Source organism: Balearica regulorum, chromosome 23, assembly GCF_011004875.1.
Source record: "Balearica regulorum gibbericeps isolate bBalReg1 chromosome 23, bBalReg1.pri, whole genome shotgun sequence".
In the NCBI taxonomy this organism is placed as follows: Eukaryota; Metazoa; Chordata; class Aves; order Gruiformes; family Gruidae; genus Balearica; species Balearica regulorum.
The window spans coordinates 2,629,751-2,646,796 of NC_046206.1; the positions used below are offsets into that span (position 1 = coordinate 2,629,751).

Below are 17,046 nucleotides of genomic sequence, written 5' to 3' on the forward strand. Positions count from 1 at the left end.
CCCGGCCCGGGGCCCCGGCCTCGCCGTCCCGTGTGGTGTGTCGTCCCCCCCCGCCCCGCCGCAGCCGGGCCGCGGCCGGAGGCGGGGAACCGCGGCGGGTTGGGCCGGGCCACGGCGCGGCCGCAAGCGCTTCCGCCGGCGGGCGGGGTGCGGCGGGCGCAGGCGAGTTTTCCGGGGCGGAGAGCGCCGCGCCGCCATGCCCGCCGCCCCGCTCGGCCCCGCCGCGCCGCCTGCCCGCCCCGGGGCGGCCGCCCGGCCGAGGCGCGGGGCGCTGCGGGCCCGCTAGGCGCCGTCCCCCGCCCGCCCGCGGGGAGGAGGGCTTTCCGGTGCCGCGGAGGGCGCGGGCAGGGCTGCGGCGATGGCTGCCGCCTGGCCCTGGCTGCTGCTGTGGCTGGGGGCGGCCGCCCTGCGCGCCCGCCCGACCCCGCCGCGCATCCGGCTGCCGCTGCGGGGCGGCGCGGCCCTGCCGCCGGGTCCCCGGGCGCGCCGGGCGCCGGAGGAGGCCGAGCGGGGCGGCAGCTTCGTGGAGATGATCGACAACCTGCGGGGCAAGTCCGGGCAGGGCTACTACGTGGAGATGACGGTGGGCAGCCCCCCGCAGAAGGTAGGGGCCCGGCGGCCACCCCTGGGGCGCGGGCTCCGCTCCCTTCCCGGCGCCGAGAGGGCGGCGGGGCCGCCGGGCTTGGCCTGGAGCGGGGCCCGCGGGGCGCCCCGGGGCGGGGGGGGGGGGGGGGCTGCGGGTCCCGCTCCGGCCCCTCCGCTGCTTCGGTCTGGGGGTGCGCGGGGGACGGGGGTGTCTCCCGCCGCCCGGCCTTCAGGAGGACCGGCACTCGCGCCGCGGGGGCCGCCATGGCCGAGCACGCTGCCGCGTCGCTCCGGCTGCACGGCTCGGGAAGCGTTCCCGCTCCGCCTCTGTCTTGCGATGTTCGCGGGCTGCTTTTTCTGTGGCTTTTGATAAAAGGTGGCGGCGGCCCCCCGCCGAAGGTGACTCCCCTCTCCGCCGGGTGACACACGGGCTGCCTGGCCGCCCTGGGTGCTGCGGGTGCCGTGCCGTGCCATGCCGTGCCGTGCGGAGCGGGCAGGCTGCATCCCTCCCTCCCTCCCCGGCTGCCGAGCCGAAGGGTGACACCATGCAGGAGCTGGCGCGGTGTGTGGGCGGCGGGGGGGTGGCAATGTGCGGGCCCGTCTGCGGGAGCGCTGCGCGGCCGCCTGCCTGCCTGCCTGGAGCGGGCAGATGCGGGCAGGAGGGAAGCGCAGGGCCAAGCCGCGCTTGGCGCGGTCCTCCCAGCACAGCGCCGGGCGCAGCTGCTGCCTGCCTGGCTCCGTGTGCCGCTCCTGACCTGGGCGAATTTTCTAGAAGTTACTTTTCTTTGAGGCTCTCATGCGGGTCGTCGCTGCGCTGGAGTCCGGGGGTAGCGTGGGGAGGCAGCGCGCAGGAGCCGGGGACGGCCTCGCTGGAAAGGGGGCCCGCGGGGCAGGAAGAGCAGGAGCCGGTGCATCGCCGGGCTCTGCTCCTGCTCCATCGCTTTGTCGGTGTCCCTCGCGTCCTGGGAGCCACGCTGCCCAGCTCACACCTGTGGCACCCACCGTCTGCCTGTGCACTGGGGACAGGATGGGTGCCGAGGGCACAGCCCAGGGCGGCCCAGTTCTTCCCCTCTTTTATGGGTGAGATTGCGGAGGTTCTCCCCGCCAAATCCTTCGGCACCCGTACGCTCATACCTGCTGCCGTCAGCAGCCAGCGTGGCCCACAGGATTGAGGGGGCCAGCTCGGTCCTCGAGGGTCCACGCTCCTTCCAGCACAGGGCCGGGCTCCCGCGCCTGCCGCCCACCACGTAGGCTGGTGCTGCCAAAGCACCCACGCAGGCTCCGAAATAAAGGCTGGCTCTTCCCCGCGAGCTGGCTCCATGCTGCGGGCCCAGCTCAGCTCTGCACACGTGGTGGGAGAGAGCAACACGAGCGAGATGTGAACCCAGTAATACCACTGCCACAGAAATCAGGTCTCTGGGAGCGGTTCCGTGTTGTCCCTGTGTGCCTGGGATTTATTCTCTGCTCTGGCAGGGTACGTTTAGGGAAAAAGGGAGGAGGTTATTTCTAAAATCTAGCTTTAAATGCGATTTCGTCATCTTTTGCCTGGGACCTGCCACGTGTCACAGCTGCCAGATAATTTCCGTGCGAACCACCTGTTCTCAGGCACTCGTGCGTTTCTGAGCCAGTCACCCTTTTGGGCAGCATCTTCCAGCCTTGGACTCCTTCCAAACGTGAACGCGGCGCGTGTGCGTGCGCGCGTGTGTGCGTGCTACAGCAAAATCCCTCCAGGCGTTGTAATGGAATTAGAAGATTCGCGTGAAAGAGCATGGCTGTGCCTATGCAGGAAATCGGGGAGCGGGGAGGGTATTTACCTCTGGGGGTGCGTGCATCCTTCTCAAAGGCACACGTGCAGCACTGGCACCCCACTCTTGCCCGCCAGCCCGTCTCCCTCCTCACCTTTCCTTTCAGCTCCCTGGTGCTGGCGAGGAAGTTCCTCTATTCTGTTGCGCTTTATTTTTGGTTCTGAGCTGCGCTGCGAACCACCGCACAGTTATTGCTCCCTGCCGCCTGCATCTTCTCCCTGCAGCATCAGCTCCAGGTCTTCTTTCTCCAGGGAAACCCGTCTCCTCTGGGTACCTGGGGATCAGCGAAGATGAGCTGTGTGGAGCAGATGGCCCCTAATGACCGATCAAACAGCCACCCTGGGAACAGCCCGGGCGCAGCAGCGGAGGCTGCAGGTGCTGGGTTGCCAGGGGAAGGTCGGGCTGTGCAGCCTGGCAGCTCTTGGCGGTCACCCAAGGGGGATAGCAGAGGGGCGAGTGTGCCTCTTTGATCTTTACCCGTGGCCTGAAATGTTCCCCTAGGCAAGAAGCCAGCCTGGGGCTGGGGGGGACCTGTCCCCCAGCACAGCACGGGGCCGTGGGCAGGGTGATGGGGCAGGGGCAAGGGGTGCCCAGAACATGCTGCCTGCAGCCAGCCCCTCTCAGCGGGCCATGGAGAAAACTCCCGCAGCTGTAGCCCAGCGCTTTTGCGATTAGTACAAGCGCCTTAGCCTCCTTCCTCTCTCCTCTGACTCCGCAGATTAAGGGCCGAAGCCCTGGTGCGCTGCTTGCTAGGGTCATGCTGGCGAAGCAGCCCCCCCCAGGGCTGGGGGGCAGAGCTCACCCCATGGCTCTGCTGCTCGGCACGGCCAGGAGCCCCCGGCAGCACGAGCCCCGTGGCAATCCTCACCCACCTGCCCCGGCTCCTCGCAGGGCAGAGGGGGCCGCAGGCAGGGTTCAGCCGGGGGCAGGATCCGGCTAGCCTGCTCCCAGCCCTGCCGGGACGTTTGCCAAACCCTGCCTGCGAGCCAGTAATCCAGGGCACAGGCAGAAATGAATCGGGAGCAGAGCTCAGCATATGGATGACCGATTAGCGGACCCAGCAATCCGCTGCGGCTTGCGTAACGTCAGTCCTTCCGACCAGCTTTGTGAGCAAATTAGGTTTCCTGGCAAGGGGAGCCCGGGCACCCCGTCTTGCCGCTGCTCCCTCCAGCCCCACAACACCCTGCCAGGCGCTTGCCGAATCCTGCCTGCAGATTCAGGCAGCGGGCGCAGGGGCCCGAAGCCGGGCTGTGCCGAGAGGAGAGCTCACGCTCTGTTTGCACAGTGCCGGACAATGTTTGCTTCTTGTGCAACACCCTCATGTCGCTGACTCCTGCTCCACTGCTGTGTCCTCTCGCACAGCGTCTCTGAGCTCTCCCCGGGCATGGCAAAAGAGGGCCCTTGCTCAGGTGTCCCTCCTGGCCCCAGTCGGGAGACTTGCTGGGGACCCAGAGCTGTGGCTCCCTGGGAATAACACGGCGCAGCGGCCACTGTGCGCCAGGCGTGGGGACGGGGAAAGCATCGCTTGCCTGAGGTGCCAGACAGAGCCGGGCAGGTGGGACAGCACGGTCCCACTGCAGTCATGAGCCTCCCTGTCTCTCTTCCTTCTCCAGCTGAATATCCTGGTGGACACAGGGAGCAGTAACTTCGCTGTGGGAGCTGCGCCTCACCCCTTCCTCCGGAGATACTACCAGCGGCAGCTGTGAGTATGCTGGGCGGACGCAGGGAGTACAGCCGCTGCTCCTTGTGCCAGTCGCACAGCCCCAGCCCCACGGAGGCACGCTGTCCCTTCTTGCTGGGGGTCCAGCCAGACCCTGCCAGGTACCGCCCAGCCTCCAAGCTGGAGAAGGAGGGACCCCTCGGCCACATGTTCGCCCTCCTCCAACATTTAGGACGGTGTCTGGGCCAGTGGCCATTGTACACAGCAAACAACAGCTGGGCTTGTCCCCTGCGCACCCCGTGACAGCCTCGGCCCAGGCTGCAAGGAGCCATTCTAGTACGTCACCGACCTGTGGTGGGGGCTCCCCAATGGCCGCATGCGTGGAGAAACACGCTGTCCTCGCCCAGCCGTGCCGGTCTGCAGGACAGGCAATGCCTCTATGCTTGCAAATGCTCGGCTATGCATGCACACGCTCCCACCGTCACCCAGCGCGCGGGCACACGCTCCTCCTCCACGCCGGTCTTACCCTGGCTCTTTAATGCTGTTGCAGGTCCAGCACCTACCGTGACCTGCGGAAGGGTGTGTACGTGCCCTACACCCAGGGCAAGTGGGAAGGGGAGCTGGGCACCGACCTTGTCACCATCCCCCACGGCCCCAACGTCACCGTCAGAGCCAACATCGCTGCCATCACGGAGTCAGACAAATTCTTCATCAACGGCTCCAACTGGGAAGGGATCCTGGGTCTGGCGTACGCTGAGATCGCCCGGGTGAGTCCTGGCTCGCAGCCGGCCGGGCCCCAGCTCTGCCTGGCCCTGCCAGGGCACCCGTCCCAGCAGGGTTCCGTTGCCTCTTCCCTTGCCTCCGCTCGGTGTCCCGGGGCCCAGCTTGCAGCTGTGCTGGTGACCTTGAGCCCTACTCCAGCAGCACACAGAGCCAGAATTCCTGGGGGCAGAGCAGTCCTGGCAAGGGGAGCCCCTGGAGAGGGGACAGCACTGACACGTACCTGTCCTGCCTCTGCTTTCTCCTCCCACCAGCCCGACGACAGCCTGGAGCCCTTCTTTGACTCCCTGGTGAAGCAGACCCGGGTGCCCAACATCTTCTCCCTCCAGCTTTGCGGGGCAGGTTTCTCGCCCAACGAGACGGAGGCCCTGGCATCGGTGGGGGGCAGCATGGTGAGTGCTCTGCTGCAGCGGGACCTGCCTGGCCGCAGTTGGCAGCGTGTGGCGGCAGCGCCTTTCTGTCTCTGCTGCAGATCATTGGTGGCATCGACCGCTCGCTGTACGTGGGTGACATCTGGTACACACCCATCCGGAAGGAGTGGTACTACGAGGTCATCATCGTCAAGCTGGAGGTCAACGGGCAGGACCTGAACATGGACTGCAAGGAGGTGAGGGGGCAGCGGGGGAACCTGTCCGACGGGGCGCTGCTTTGTCGCCGCAGCTGGAGGCACCCGCCTTCGATCTGAGGGGGATTGGGAGGGGAGGGCAGTGGGGCCGGGGTCTTGTGCCTCGGTCACTCCTCCTCTTCCGCCCCCAGTACAACTACGACAAGAGTATCGTGGACAGCGGGACCACCAACCTCAGGCTGCCAAAGAAGGTGTTTGAGGCTGCGGTGAAATCCATCAAAACAGCTTCTTCGGTCAGTGAAACCCATCCTTTCCGCTATGGGCACGTCCCCAGGCCCAGCACAGGGCCGAGGGCAGCGTGGCCGCCCGTCACCAGCCTAAGCATCTCGGCTGCTTGCCTGGCATGGCCCCGCTCACCTCCCCTTCCCCTCTGGCAGACGGAGAAGTTCCCGGACGGCTTCTGGCTGGGGGAGCAGCTGGTTTGCTGGCAGGTCGGCACCACCCCTTGGCACATCTTCCCGGTCCTGTCCCTCTACCTGATGGGGGAGGCCACCAACCAGTCCTTCCGCATCACCATCCTGCCCCAGGTGAGCGTTGGCAGGGCCAGCCCCTGCCTGGTGCCGAGCCGGAGAGCGGGCTGGAGATGGTTGGTGGGCAGGACCGTGCCAGGCAGCCCGTCTCCGTTCCTGACAGCACATCTCTTCCTGCAGCAATACCTGCGCCCGGTAGAGGACGTGGCCACCTCTCAGGACGACTGCTACAAATTCGCCATCTCGCAGTCCTCCACAGGCACCGTCATGGGCGCCGTGATCATGGAGGGCTTCTACGTGGTTTTCGACCGTGCCCGCAAGCGCATCGGCTTTGCTGTCAGCGCCTGCCACGGTGAGGGCAGGGCCCGGAGGGAGGGAGGGAGAGGCAGAGGGGACGCGGACGCGCCGTGGTAGCGCGGTGGCCAGAGCCCTGCCTTCTGCTCCCCGCAGTGCACGACGAGTTTCGGACGGCCGCAGTGGAGGGGCCCTACCTGCACTCCAACATGGAGGACTGCGGCTACAATATCCCGCAGACGGACGAGTCCACCCTGATGACCATCGCCTATGTCATGGCGGCCATCTGCGCCCTCTTCATGCTGCCCCTCTGCCTCATGGTGTTCCAGTGGCGCTGCTTCCACTGCCTGCGGCGGGACCACGACGACTTTGCCGACGACATATCCTTGCTGAAGTGACCGCGGAGCGCGGGGGCAGCCCCAGGGGCCACAGGCGAGGCAGCGGGGCAGGGAGAGGTAGGTCCTGGCCCTCCTGGCCCTGGAGAACGCGGTGCCCATCGGGGCCAGCGGGCTGGGAGCGGCCGTGCGAGCCCCAGGCCTGGGCTGCGTTTGTCTGAGACCTACGGAAAGAGCGCGGCAGCCGGGGAGGGGGATGAGAGCATAGCAACCCTGTCCCGGGGGCTGGGGGCAGCTTCTCTGGCTGTCCCAAGCTCTCCTGCCCAGCCCTGCATGGCTTGACGGAGCCATGCTGATGAGCCACCCCCTGCCCGTCCCATCTCCCTCCATCCCTGTGCAGCTGCCGCCCTTCTCAGCCCACCCTGCCGGGAAACCGCCAGGCCAGGCTCCCCATGTAGCTGTGCGTGCGTGCAGGCGTGCTGTGGCTGTGCCTTCCCCATGCGGCTCCCTGCCCGGGACGGCTGCCTGAGCCAGACTCCAGCGCTCAGATCTCTGGAGCCTCCCGGGCAGTTAGGAGACAGCCAGCCACCCAGGGCCAGCCTGGGGCCACCGGGGACAGCCAGGGGCAGGGGTTTCCCTCCCATCCTCCTGCTCCCCCGCGCACTGCTTGCTCTAACATTTTCCATGGCATTTCCCCTGCCCTCTCAAACTGCTGCCACCAGCCCTAGGACTCCCTGCACCCCCCCCCCGCCCTCCCAGCTGCCTCCCAGGACAGGCAGGAGCAGGCACCCATCCTCTCCCCGCTCCGCTTTTGCTCGCCACCTCCCCTCTGGGGACGGGAAACCGCCTTGCCTCCCTTTCAGCATCAACAGCGCCTGCCACGGAGAAGCCAGTGGCTGCTTCCCCTCACACCCCAGGGAAAGCAGCCTCCCGGCTCGGGGACACGGGCGCTCGCCCCCACGGGCTGCACGGGGAGGGAAAGAAGCAGCCGTCCCCTGCGAGCACCGCGTGGAGACTGCGAGCCAGGAGAGCGAAGCACCCGACCCTGGCCGCTCTCCAGCCTGCCTGCGCATTCAAAAGCCATAGGGGAGCCAGCGCCGGGCTAGGCTGGCCCCCGCCTGCAGCCCCTGCCCTGCCTCGTCGTCAGCACGTCCCACGGCGCAGGGCACAGCGGCTCCTCTCCGCTTGCTCCGCGCATCCCGGCCCTGGCTGGGCCCCGGCTCCTGCTCCCGAGGCGCGAGACACCCTGGCAGCTTGGGGACAGGCGGCAGCTGTGGGGATTGCAGCGTTTATTAGTTTTTAAACACATGGCTGTATTTATTTCTTTTTTTTTTTTTTTTTAAATAATGCGAGTCACTGGTAGTGCAGCTGCGCAGAATCCGAACGTGTACATAGCAGGTCCTACACCACACAGGGGTATACGAATAACGGTCGCTTCTCACCTGTACAATATATACATATATCTATATTTTTAATTCTAGCGCTGAAACGCAATGTTAGGGGATTTAGTCCTGTTCTGTCTTGGGGGGGGGGGTTTTAAAGTATTTTTAGCCCTCTGCTCAGTCCCAGGGCCTTGGCCACAACCCAAGGCCAGGGCTTGCTCAGCAGCGGCGCGCTCTGGCAGAAGCGCTTTATGGAGCAGAGGCAGTCCCTTTGCTTTCAGAGGAGGCGGTGACAGCCATAGAGGGATGCAGGATAGGGGAGTGCTTTGTTTTAAATGCCGAGATCCGCTAATTAAAAAGCAACATTGCTCCAGGAGCAAAAGAGACAGGGCTGCCTGCGGTGTGTGCAGGCACGCACAAGAGCCGAGCTGCTGCTTCGGGCAGGGACAGGAGCGCTGCAGGGCTGCGGTAACCACCAACGTAAAGCTCGTTAACTAAACCCTGCAGTTAAATATCCCTTGGAAAAAGCAGCGAGGGAGCCAGCGCGGGAGGCAGGAGGAGGAAGTAACGCCGTGCAGGAGAGGCGAGCCGGCCCTAGCACTGGGCACCGCCACAACAGCCTGTTACACGCACCCCTAAACCGTCCCACTTCACTACTAGTGCGCTTGCAAGTAGCGCCCAGCTCCCGTGCCCGGCTCCGAAACTGCAAGCATCCAGCGATTCCGCCCTGGCGCGAGAGGGCAACGTTACCCAATCACCGAGCGTGCGCAGACCCCCGCGCCCCTGTGCCTGCCCAGGACTGCCCCCCACCCCCCAGGATCCCAGAGACTCTGTTGTGGACCACTGCCTTAAATCACGCTGGCCAGCGTGCGCGTAGAAAGGTTTGGACTGGGGACAAATTCAGGCGGCGCTGGCACTGATGAACCCCGCGGCACAGGCGCTAGCTCTACCGGTGCCGAGTTTGTGCCACAGGCTGCGAGTAAGGGGTGCTGAGCACCTCGTAATCCCACCAAAACCCATGGAGAAAGGGTCGGTGCGTCAGCCCCTGCTTTAGGAGAAAGTACAGGAGAGGGGAAAGGAGGAAGCACGACAGGTTGGTTATCTGTCCTGAACTGCAGCGCAGCCGACCCGTTCGCTGACGGCAGGGAACACCGGGTACAGGCGCGTGCGGAACGCTGCCCCGGAGGAGGGGGACGGGGACGGTTACCGCAGGCTGTCGCTGTAGACTCCAGTACTCTGTAACCTATCGTCTATGTAAGAACAATGAATGTTAACACGGTAAATTATTACATTAAAAAAAGACCACCAAAAACCCCAAACAGCTGTTCACCTGCAACCTGTTCATTGCTCAGAGGGGAACTACTGGGGCGGGGGGGAGCAGGGCGGCGAGGCATCCCGCCGAGGGGAACAGCGTGCGGCAAGCACGGAGCTGCTGGGAGCGCCGGCCCCGGAGAAGGCGGGGAAGAGGCAGCTGCAGCAGCTGCCAGCATCCCGGCAAGCAGCTTAGGCCTGAACGCTTATTTGAGAGGAAGCCAGGGAGGCTGCAAGCTAAGAAATGGGGAGCAGCACCAAATCACTGCATAATATACACACTTTATTTATGAATTTGTATGTATACAGACTTTCTATACACACATTACCTATATAATAAAAATGTACATGTGTATACATGGTCATATAAATATAGAACTGTAGAAATCTTAGAACCGATCCTGTCTATTCACAGCAACTCCTCCCACGGGACCACTTTGTTCGAGTAGCCGTCATTTGAGGCTTGGACAAAAGGGGCAAGTGTCATTTGTGTTGGTTTGTGCCCAGAATTTGATGCACTGGAAGAGAGAGAATTAGTCAGGAGCCGCTGGCGCAACTCGAAAGGCACTCTGAACACAGTGTGGCACTCCTCGTGCCGTGGCACAACAGAGACTCGCTACGTGTGCCCAGGGCCCCTGGAGGGGAATCGGCCTTCGGAATCGCTACGAGGAACCCGAGAGCAGCACACTCACCCCGGGGAAGCACACTCACCTCCTTGTGCAGCACGTGTGAGCAGGCCATGGGGTGAAGGTCACCGGGCTGCACGAGCTTCTGGCACATTAGACACAGCTTACAGGCAGCTGGGGTCTGGGACGAGCAGCGAGGGCACAGAAAGGAGATGGACACGGCCGTAAGACGCCCCATCTCAGATCCCGTATTCCGTATTCCAGCTCCTCATCCCGCCAGCCCGAGGCCGCAGTTTGCCCAACTCCTCCCTCTACCCGCAGCCATCACACAATGGTGGAACCTCGGACGCCTCTCTTGCGGCCGTCCCCCTCTCCCCAGCGCGAGCACAAAGGACACGTGCCCCTAACCCTTCCCTTCTACCTCACCAAGTAGCTGCATGAGGCGAGAGGTCCCACCTTCACCGGCTCATCCTTTCCACCACCTCCCCCTCCCTCCCTTCCCCTTCCCCTGGGGATGGCGAAGCGCCGCAGGAAAGCCAAACAGCCTTACGTGTGACGCCGTTCCAGGGTAAGCCACCTGAGCCGGGGGCAGGAACATGGGCGTGCTGATCTGAGGCAGCGGAGCAGAGAACATGGGGGCCCTGATTCGACCGAGAGGCTGCAGCAAGGCAAACAAGGCGCATCAGAGAAGCTCGGGAGGAGAGGACAGCCGGGTTACCCCGAGCTACTGCTGCTCCCAAGAATTACGCCGCAGTCAGCGGAAAGGGGAACCCAGGGGACCCGCCTGATGCCCGGCCCGAGCCCTGCGCAGTGCAGGCAGCGGGCCCTGCGTGGCTCAGTTTGCGGGGAAGCAGGGAGCAAGCGCGGCTTCTGACTGCTGCCCGGGCTCCCCTTCCCAGCAGCCCCCTGCCAGGAGTCTGGTGGGACCCCCCGGCCCCCCGCCGCTCTCCCACCTGAGCTCCGGCCGCCGCCCGCTCCTGCTGCTCTGCCAGCTTGGCCGCTACCAGCTGGGTCAGCTCCTCCATGGTCAGACCCGCCATGGTCCTCCGAGCTGTCTTGATCTGCTGCAGTATGTTGGTGAGCTGGGCCCTGCGCGAACAGCAGCCTGCTGAGAGCTCCCGGCCGCCGCCAGCGAGCCCAGCAGCCCCCAGGAACAGGGACCCTCCCTCAAAGGCAAACCCGGCAGGGAGCACCCAGCCTTCGCTCCTCGCCTTCCCTCGCTTCCTCCAGACCCCGCGAACGCCAAGAGGAGCTCGGCTTCCCCTCACCCCAGCTCAGGTCCCATGCGCAAGCCTCCCCTCTCTAGGAAAGGCCAAGGCGAGGCGCTTACTTGTTGCACTGTGGAAACCGAGTCAACAACTTCTCCAGCAGCTTTTCCAGCTTATCGGCCGGCTGCAGCCTGTGGAATTCTGGAGCGACGTTAACTCCCCCCAGGCCTGGCGGAGGAGGGATGGAGGCAGCGGGAGCCATGTGAGGGCCATGCGTGCCAATGAGCGATGCCACTACAGGGCTGTTCCTTCCCTGGGAAGCAGGCAGCGGCGGGGAAGGCTGGTTGGGCCTGGAGATCGCGGGGTTCAGGAGGGGAAAGGAGAGCGCCCGAGGATCGGCGCTTGGCATCACCATGGGAACGGGAACTGGTCCGATGGGAAACGGGAGCCTGGGAGTAAGGGATGGGTTGGGCTGGAATGCCGTCAGCATGAAATCTGTCTGAGAAAGAAAAACGGGGCGGGGGGGGAGGAAAAGGCTGGTTGGAATAAGCCCATCTGAAAATCAGAGCCGCGCGCCTTCACCCCCAGCCGGGCAGAAGGAGGGCTGTGCCGCAGGCACTGGCGGCTGTGCTCCTCCCAGCAAGGGCAGGAGACCCTTCCCCTCCCCTCCTGGGACAGCAGGCGAGCCCAGACAGATGGGAGACAAGCACGGGACTCCAGAAAGCGCAATCCCACACAGCCTCCCTCAGCGCGCATGGCGGAGGCAGCACCAGGTATGGGCCAGTGGGCGGGCTGTGCCCAGGGCCTCCCAGCAACTTCCCGGCACTGAAAGCGTGCGTTTGTTCGGCCGAGAGGCACTCACTTCTGAGGGCGGAGGCGGCAGCGTCGGGGTCGGGATCTGTGGGAGGCTGCTCAGCTTTGTTCCGTTTCTTACCATCTGAATGTGGTCGTTGAACTGATCCTAGCAGAGAAGAAAAGAAACACGTTTCTCAAAGCCTCTGCCTGAGGAAGTTTTGGGCGCTGCTTGCCTAGAACAGGCAGATTCCCCTGCCTGGGCAGAGCGTTCTCAGCCCCAGTGTGGCTGCAGGCTCTAAGCAGACACAGTTTGGTTCCACAGGAGTCAGGAGGATGAAAAAAGACCCGGCGGGAGAAAGAGAACACAACGCGACTAACGCAACTAACTGCTTTCACAGCCGCGCGGCTTAGCCACACGCGCGGGCCTGAAGAAGCAAGCCGGAGGTCTCCGTGGCTACTCGCAAAGGCAGACCGACTGTGCCGTGCCTTTGGGCACGCAGCTTTTTCTCTCCCAAAGAGGACTGGGACTGAGCGTGCAAAGTGGCTTGCACGAGAAGAACTGCTTGCCGTTAGGCTGGGAGCCATCCGGCCGGAACTTACTCGGACGCTTTCCTTGGTCATTCGTATCCTGTTCAGCCTCATCTCCCACTCCTGCTTCGGCCGCATCGTCTCCAGCGTGGGCGGCGCAGATCTGCAAGCACAACTCAACTTTCCCTCTTGCAACTGGCAAGCGAAGCGGGAGCAGCTAACGCCCCACACCCTCCCGCCTTCCCTCACCAAGGCTCCCCGCCTCCAGCTGGGCGAGCAGAGGGGCTCAGACCCTTCGGCTGGGCGAGAGGAGAGCGCCTGGCGCCACCAGAGTGCGGATGGCGGCACGGACACCGCAGTCAAGGCCGTGCCTACAGCACTCTGCCCAGAGCACAGCGCACATTCAGCAGGTGAACACTAGCAGGGGATAAGCACGGCCCCACGTACCCTTGTTTTCTGACATTACCGAATCATGTTCTTTTCAAAAGAAAGCCAGGGGAAACCTTGAACTCTTTCAGTCAAACTGCCAGCATAAGCAGAGGAAGAGGAGATGGGCACGTAGGGACACCCGAGTTACCCCACCATTTCTGAGACTACGTGGACTTACTTGAGGTAGGTGAGGTGTAGCTCTGCTTCTTTCTCTGCTTCTTCTAGTTTCAACACCAGCAGCTCCTTTCGGCTCTCCAGGGACAGGATCTGGCAGAGAGAGGCCCCATGTGAAGAGCAGTTTTCGTACTCCCTTGTTTCATGCCACCAGATCGCGACTGTGATCTCTTCACTAAGCACCGCACCAAGTTAGTTAGTCTCGACTAACGTTTACTGCACCGGTATTTGCTTATCCCTCCTCTCATCCCACAGAGAGGGGGCTTTGACCTCAGCCTCAACTACTCCTCATTTTGCATAACCATTCCTTACAACCCGGAATCTTCAAAAGACTCTTCAACATCTGCTCTGCAAGGAAGAAGTCACCCACTGACCTCTGCCTTCCAGGCCCGTTCTGTCTCCTCAAGAATGTTCCTGTTGATTTCATTGTGCTGGTTCTTCAGCTTATCTAGCTCCATCTCCCAGAGCTGCCTGCAGAGAGAAACAGAACCGTCGGCTTAGGCACTGGAACGGGAGAGCTGACAAACTCCCCCAAAACCGATCGATCCTGGTAGCTCTGGATGGAGCGGCACCCTGGAAGATCGACAGCTTCCAGACCGTGACACCAGCCACAGCTCCCAAGGCTGCATGAGCCACCGTCCCAAGAGCGAGCTGTTCCAGAGTGTGCAAACAACCCGTGGGCAAACACGCCGGGCAAAACGAGGAGAGGGGAATTTCCCTGGGCAAAATTCCATCCAACTCCAGGGAAAGGCGCACAGGTCTGGACTGGGCAGCAACCTGAGGCAGCACGCAGAACTGAGTCATTCTGATCCCAAAGACATTGATAGCTGGCCCTTTCCACCTCTGCTACGTGAGCATCTATGCCCGGATCTGGAGCTCCTCTGCCCAGCTTTAAAACACCCGAGCGCGCCAGAGGTTAGAGCAGTTGGGCAGCTGTGGGGAACAGAGAGAGAAACAGGCTTGCCCTAGCTCTGGGAAGTGGAAATTCAGTCAGAGGTGGCAGTTACGGGCCGAGGATAACTCTGATCTTAGGGGCTCTTCAGGTCACAAGTATCCAGGAGCCCACTGGTGACCAGGACCAAAGAGGATCACCAGAAGCATCAGATTCACACCAGGGCAAAACGACCGGAAGGAAATGAGCGTTCAACAGCATTAATCCAGTAACAGAGAAGAGCCTTACTTTTCATCAGACTGCTCTGCAATCAGAGAAGCGATCTTGTTTTCCTTCTCCTCCTGCTCCTTCAGCAACCTGCACGAGAGAACAAGGGCAGGTGGAGTCACCTACCGCAAAGGCATTATCGCCCAGCCGCGGGTCCCGAGCGGAAACACCATCTTGGCACAGCCGCGCGCCCAGCGTAACAACAGGCTCTGCAGGCTGCGCCATTCAATAAACATTTGAAAGCAATCGCTGACATCCTCCAGGGCAGAAATTTTGCTGTATCATGATACTGCACAAAGATTGTGGCATAGAACCAGAATCCACCGCAGGGAGCCGTGCCGCTCTGACAACACATGCTTTGCGACCGTCCGCTCAGGGAGAAACAGCCGATGTACTTGGAACCATTACTAAAGGAGCTTTATCCAAAAACATCGCCGAGCCCTCAGACTGGAAAAAATCCAAACCCAGACCTCTACGACAGGACACGGTGCTTTTCCATATTAATACCTTCTGCCTTTCTCACAGAGTTTCTCAATCTCTGCTTTCAGATCCTGCTCCTTCTGCAAGAATTCTTTCTTTTCTTTCTCCATCTTCTTCTTTGTCTCTTCTCGCTTGATCGTAACGTCCTGAATTGCTTTCAGGATCTCCTAGAGTAAAAACAAGCATCGCACAAATAAAGAGCAAAATTCCCAAGTAATGGTTTTGGTTTAAAATCCATTACTACTTTAGATTCATTGAACAGAGATTGTGAGATCACACGCATCATCAGAATCTTTCTTTTGAGTAGACCCAGACAAAATATATAGCAGTTGTGATGAGGAAACCCAGGAGACCGGCAGGCGCTCTAAACCACGGGTTCTCCTGTCTCTTCAAAAGGATTTTAAGGGGCAGCGAGCTCTGCTCTAGATCTAGCCGATGGGCCACTGATCATTCCTTTTGTTGTGAGCTACCGTAGGGCCACGTGCAAGTCGGTCGTTTAACCTCAGGATCCGTGAGCCACAGCCACAGAGATCTAAATAATCACACGGAGCGAATTGTCCCCACTTTGCACCAGTTTGCATTTGGAGAAAGCACCACGCTTGTCAAAGAGACATCGCAAGATCATCGGCAGGACCCCAGTTCAGTCAGATCTGAACCGCTCGGTGCCCCGATTTGGGCAGGGGCCAGTCCTTAGCGCTGTAAAACATACGCACAAGAAACGGCGACGCAGCGTGTCGCTGCCACTTCTCACGGCCAGCTCTGCTCCCTGCCGCATCCCTCCGCACGAGGCCAAAGCGGCCCACCTTAATCGCATAAGCGGCAGAGCTAACGGGCAGGTTAAACTGAAAGAGAACTTTGCCAAATACCTGGTGGTTCTTCATCTCTTCTTCCCTCCGCTGCTGGAGCTGCTTAAGCTGTACCTGCAGCTGATTCTCCACTTGCCTCTGTTTGTCCAAAACCTCCTGGTAACGCTCCTTCAGCAAAGCCCTCTCAGACATCATTTTGTCCTGCAGCAGAGAGCAGCAGTTTAGGAAGAGCCTTCCCCTTCCCTCACGCTAAAGAGAGTGCGTACAGGGGCAGGAAAGCGCAGCAGCGTGCAAGAGCCCAGCAGGCACCACTGTCAAGGAGCACAGTTAAAGCGCTTCCACTTCCAAAGCTGGGGCTCTCTAGATCGGAAAGCACAAAGGCAGGCGCCGCCTGAAGCTGCAGCTAGCACTGCGTTTCCTCCTTTAAAGAGGACGGCCTAAGAACGCCAAGGCTGGTATTTTAACGAGGAAAAGACACCCTGCGGGAAGCACAGTGCTCCAGCTCCTTCGCCCGGGAACAGCAGCGTGGGAGCGTGAGCGGCAGAGCCCGGACCCGACGGCAGGGCTTTGATACCCACCAAGTTCTTCTCAATGTCCTGATCCGCGTTCACGTCCATATCGGCCGTCTTGAAGTCGGTCTGCAGAGGGAGACGAGCGCTGTCAGACCCCCCACCCTGCAGCTTCACCGAGCGGCCAGACCCACATCCCTGCCCAGCTCTGCAGAAGCCCCGGATTCAGCTCCTCACCGACCCTCCTTTCATCCCTTTACCCCAAGATCGGTCAAGGTACGAGGCCGCACGTACAGCAGCGGCTATAGGGAACGGACAGGCCTTAGGGTCCGGCCCCAGCCTACTCGATTCGTGGGTGCCGCTGTGCCTTCCCCGGCAGCGGCGGCGGCCGGGTCAGAACCGCCCCTGGGGGAAGCCTCGCTCCGCACGCCACAAAACCCCGACGTCCCCACGGGCCCAGCCGCCTCCCAGCCGGAGCCCCGGCAGCAGCTCAGCGCAGCCCCCCGCCGCGGAGCCGGTTCCCGCTCCCCGGGCCGGACACCCACCTGCACCGCGATGTTCTGCGAGGGCCTGGCGGGGGCCGCCTCGGGGTCGGGCTCCTCCGACGCCCCACCGCTCTGCCCCCCGGCCTCCACGCCGCCGGGCCCGGGCTCCCCTTCGCCGCCGAGCGCCGCCGGCAGCAGCGCCGGGGCCCGGCCGGGGGCGGCAGCGGGCTCCGCCTCTCCACCGGGGCCAGCCGGCGCCGCCTCGCTGGGGCTCTCCGGGGCGGAGAGAGCGCTCCCGCTGTGCGAAACAAACAGGTCGGTCGCTCGCTCCGCCCGCCCCGGGTCCCGGTCCCGGCCCAGGCCCCGGCCCGCCGGGCCTACCTACCTGCCGGGCGGCGCAGCGGGGCCGGGCTCGCAGAGGCGCGGCGGGGCCGGGGCGGCGGCGGGCCCGTCGGCCTGCGCCTGCTCCAGCGCCATGGGGCTCGCTGCGGGGCTGGGGCTGGGGCTGGGCCCGGGCGCGGCGCGGAGCGGCCCGGAGCGGAGCGGAGCGGCACGGCCCGCGCCCCCGCCGCCCCGCCCCTTCCGGCGCCCCGCCCCTTC

General features: G+C 62.9%; 2 protein-coding genes across 2 annotated transcripts; one reads left to right on the forward strand and one right to left on the reverse strand.

The window, feature by feature from the left end:
* The first annotated feature begins 155 nt into the window (after positions 1 to 155).
* Positions 156 to 8,295, forward strand: BACE1 (beta-secretase 1). Its single transcript, XM_075774425.1, has 9 exons — positions 156 to 604; positions 4,004 to 4,092; positions 4,601 to 4,817; positions 5,085 to 5,222; positions 5,303 to 5,437; positions 5,587 to 5,688; positions 5,833 to 5,982; positions 6,106 to 6,277; positions 6,376 to 8,295. Exons 1-9 carry the CDS (start codon positions 359 to 361, stop codon positions 6,615 to 6,617), a joined length of 1,491 nt encoding a protein of 496 aa, XP_075630540.1. The 5' UTR covers positions 156 to 358; the 3' UTR covers positions 6,618 to 8,295.
* Positions 8,296 to 9,509: 1,214 nt separating this feature from the next.
* On the reverse strand, positions 9,510 to 17,043 carry RNF214 (ring finger protein 214). The gene is made up of 15 exons (XM_075774417.1): positions 16,832 to 17,043; positions 16,507 to 16,744; positions 16,031 to 16,090; positions 15,513 to 15,653; positions 14,674 to 14,813; positions 14,188 to 14,256; positions 13,382 to 13,478; positions 13,012 to 13,100; positions 12,477 to 12,567; positions 11,944 to 12,042; positions 11,204 to 11,580; positions 10,827 to 10,962; positions 10,424 to 10,531; positions 9,959 to 10,054; positions 9,510 to 9,765 (listed from the first exon to the last, which is right to left on the reverse strand). The coding sequence occupies exons 1-15, from the start codon at positions 16,921 to 16,923 to the stop codon at positions 9,700 to 9,702; spliced, it is 1,899 nt and encodes a 632-aa protein (XP_075630532.1). The 5' UTR covers positions 16,924 to 17,043; the 3' UTR covers positions 9,510 to 9,699.
* Between the last annotated feature and the right edge of the window lie 3 nt (positions 17,044 to 17,046).

Coding starts and splice junctions, on each gene's coding strand:
- BACE1 (XM_075774425.1), top strand. CDS start 359: ATGGCTGCCGCCTGGCCCTGGCTGCTGCTGTGGCTGGGGGCGGCCGCC. Junction 605..4,003: donor TGGGCAGCCCCCCGCAGAAG/GTAGGGGCCCGG, acceptor TTCCTTCTCCAG/CTGAATATCCTGGTGGACAC. Junction 4,818..5,084: donor CGTACGCTGAGATCGCCCGG/GTGAGTCCTGGC, acceptor TCCTCCCACCAG/CCCGACGACAGCCTGGAGCC.
- RNF214 (XM_075774417.1), bottom strand. CDS start 16,923: ATGGCGCTGGAGCAGGCGCAGGCCGACGGGCCCGCCGCCGCCCCGGCC. Junction 12,568..13,011: donor CTACACCTCACCTACCTCAA/GTAAGTCCACGT, acceptor TTGTGCTTGCAG/ATCTGCGCCGCCCACGCTGG. Junction 10,055..10,423: donor ACCCTGGAACGGCGTCACAC/GTAAGGCTGTTT, acceptor TGCTCGTCCCAG/ACCCCAGCTGCCTGTAAGCT.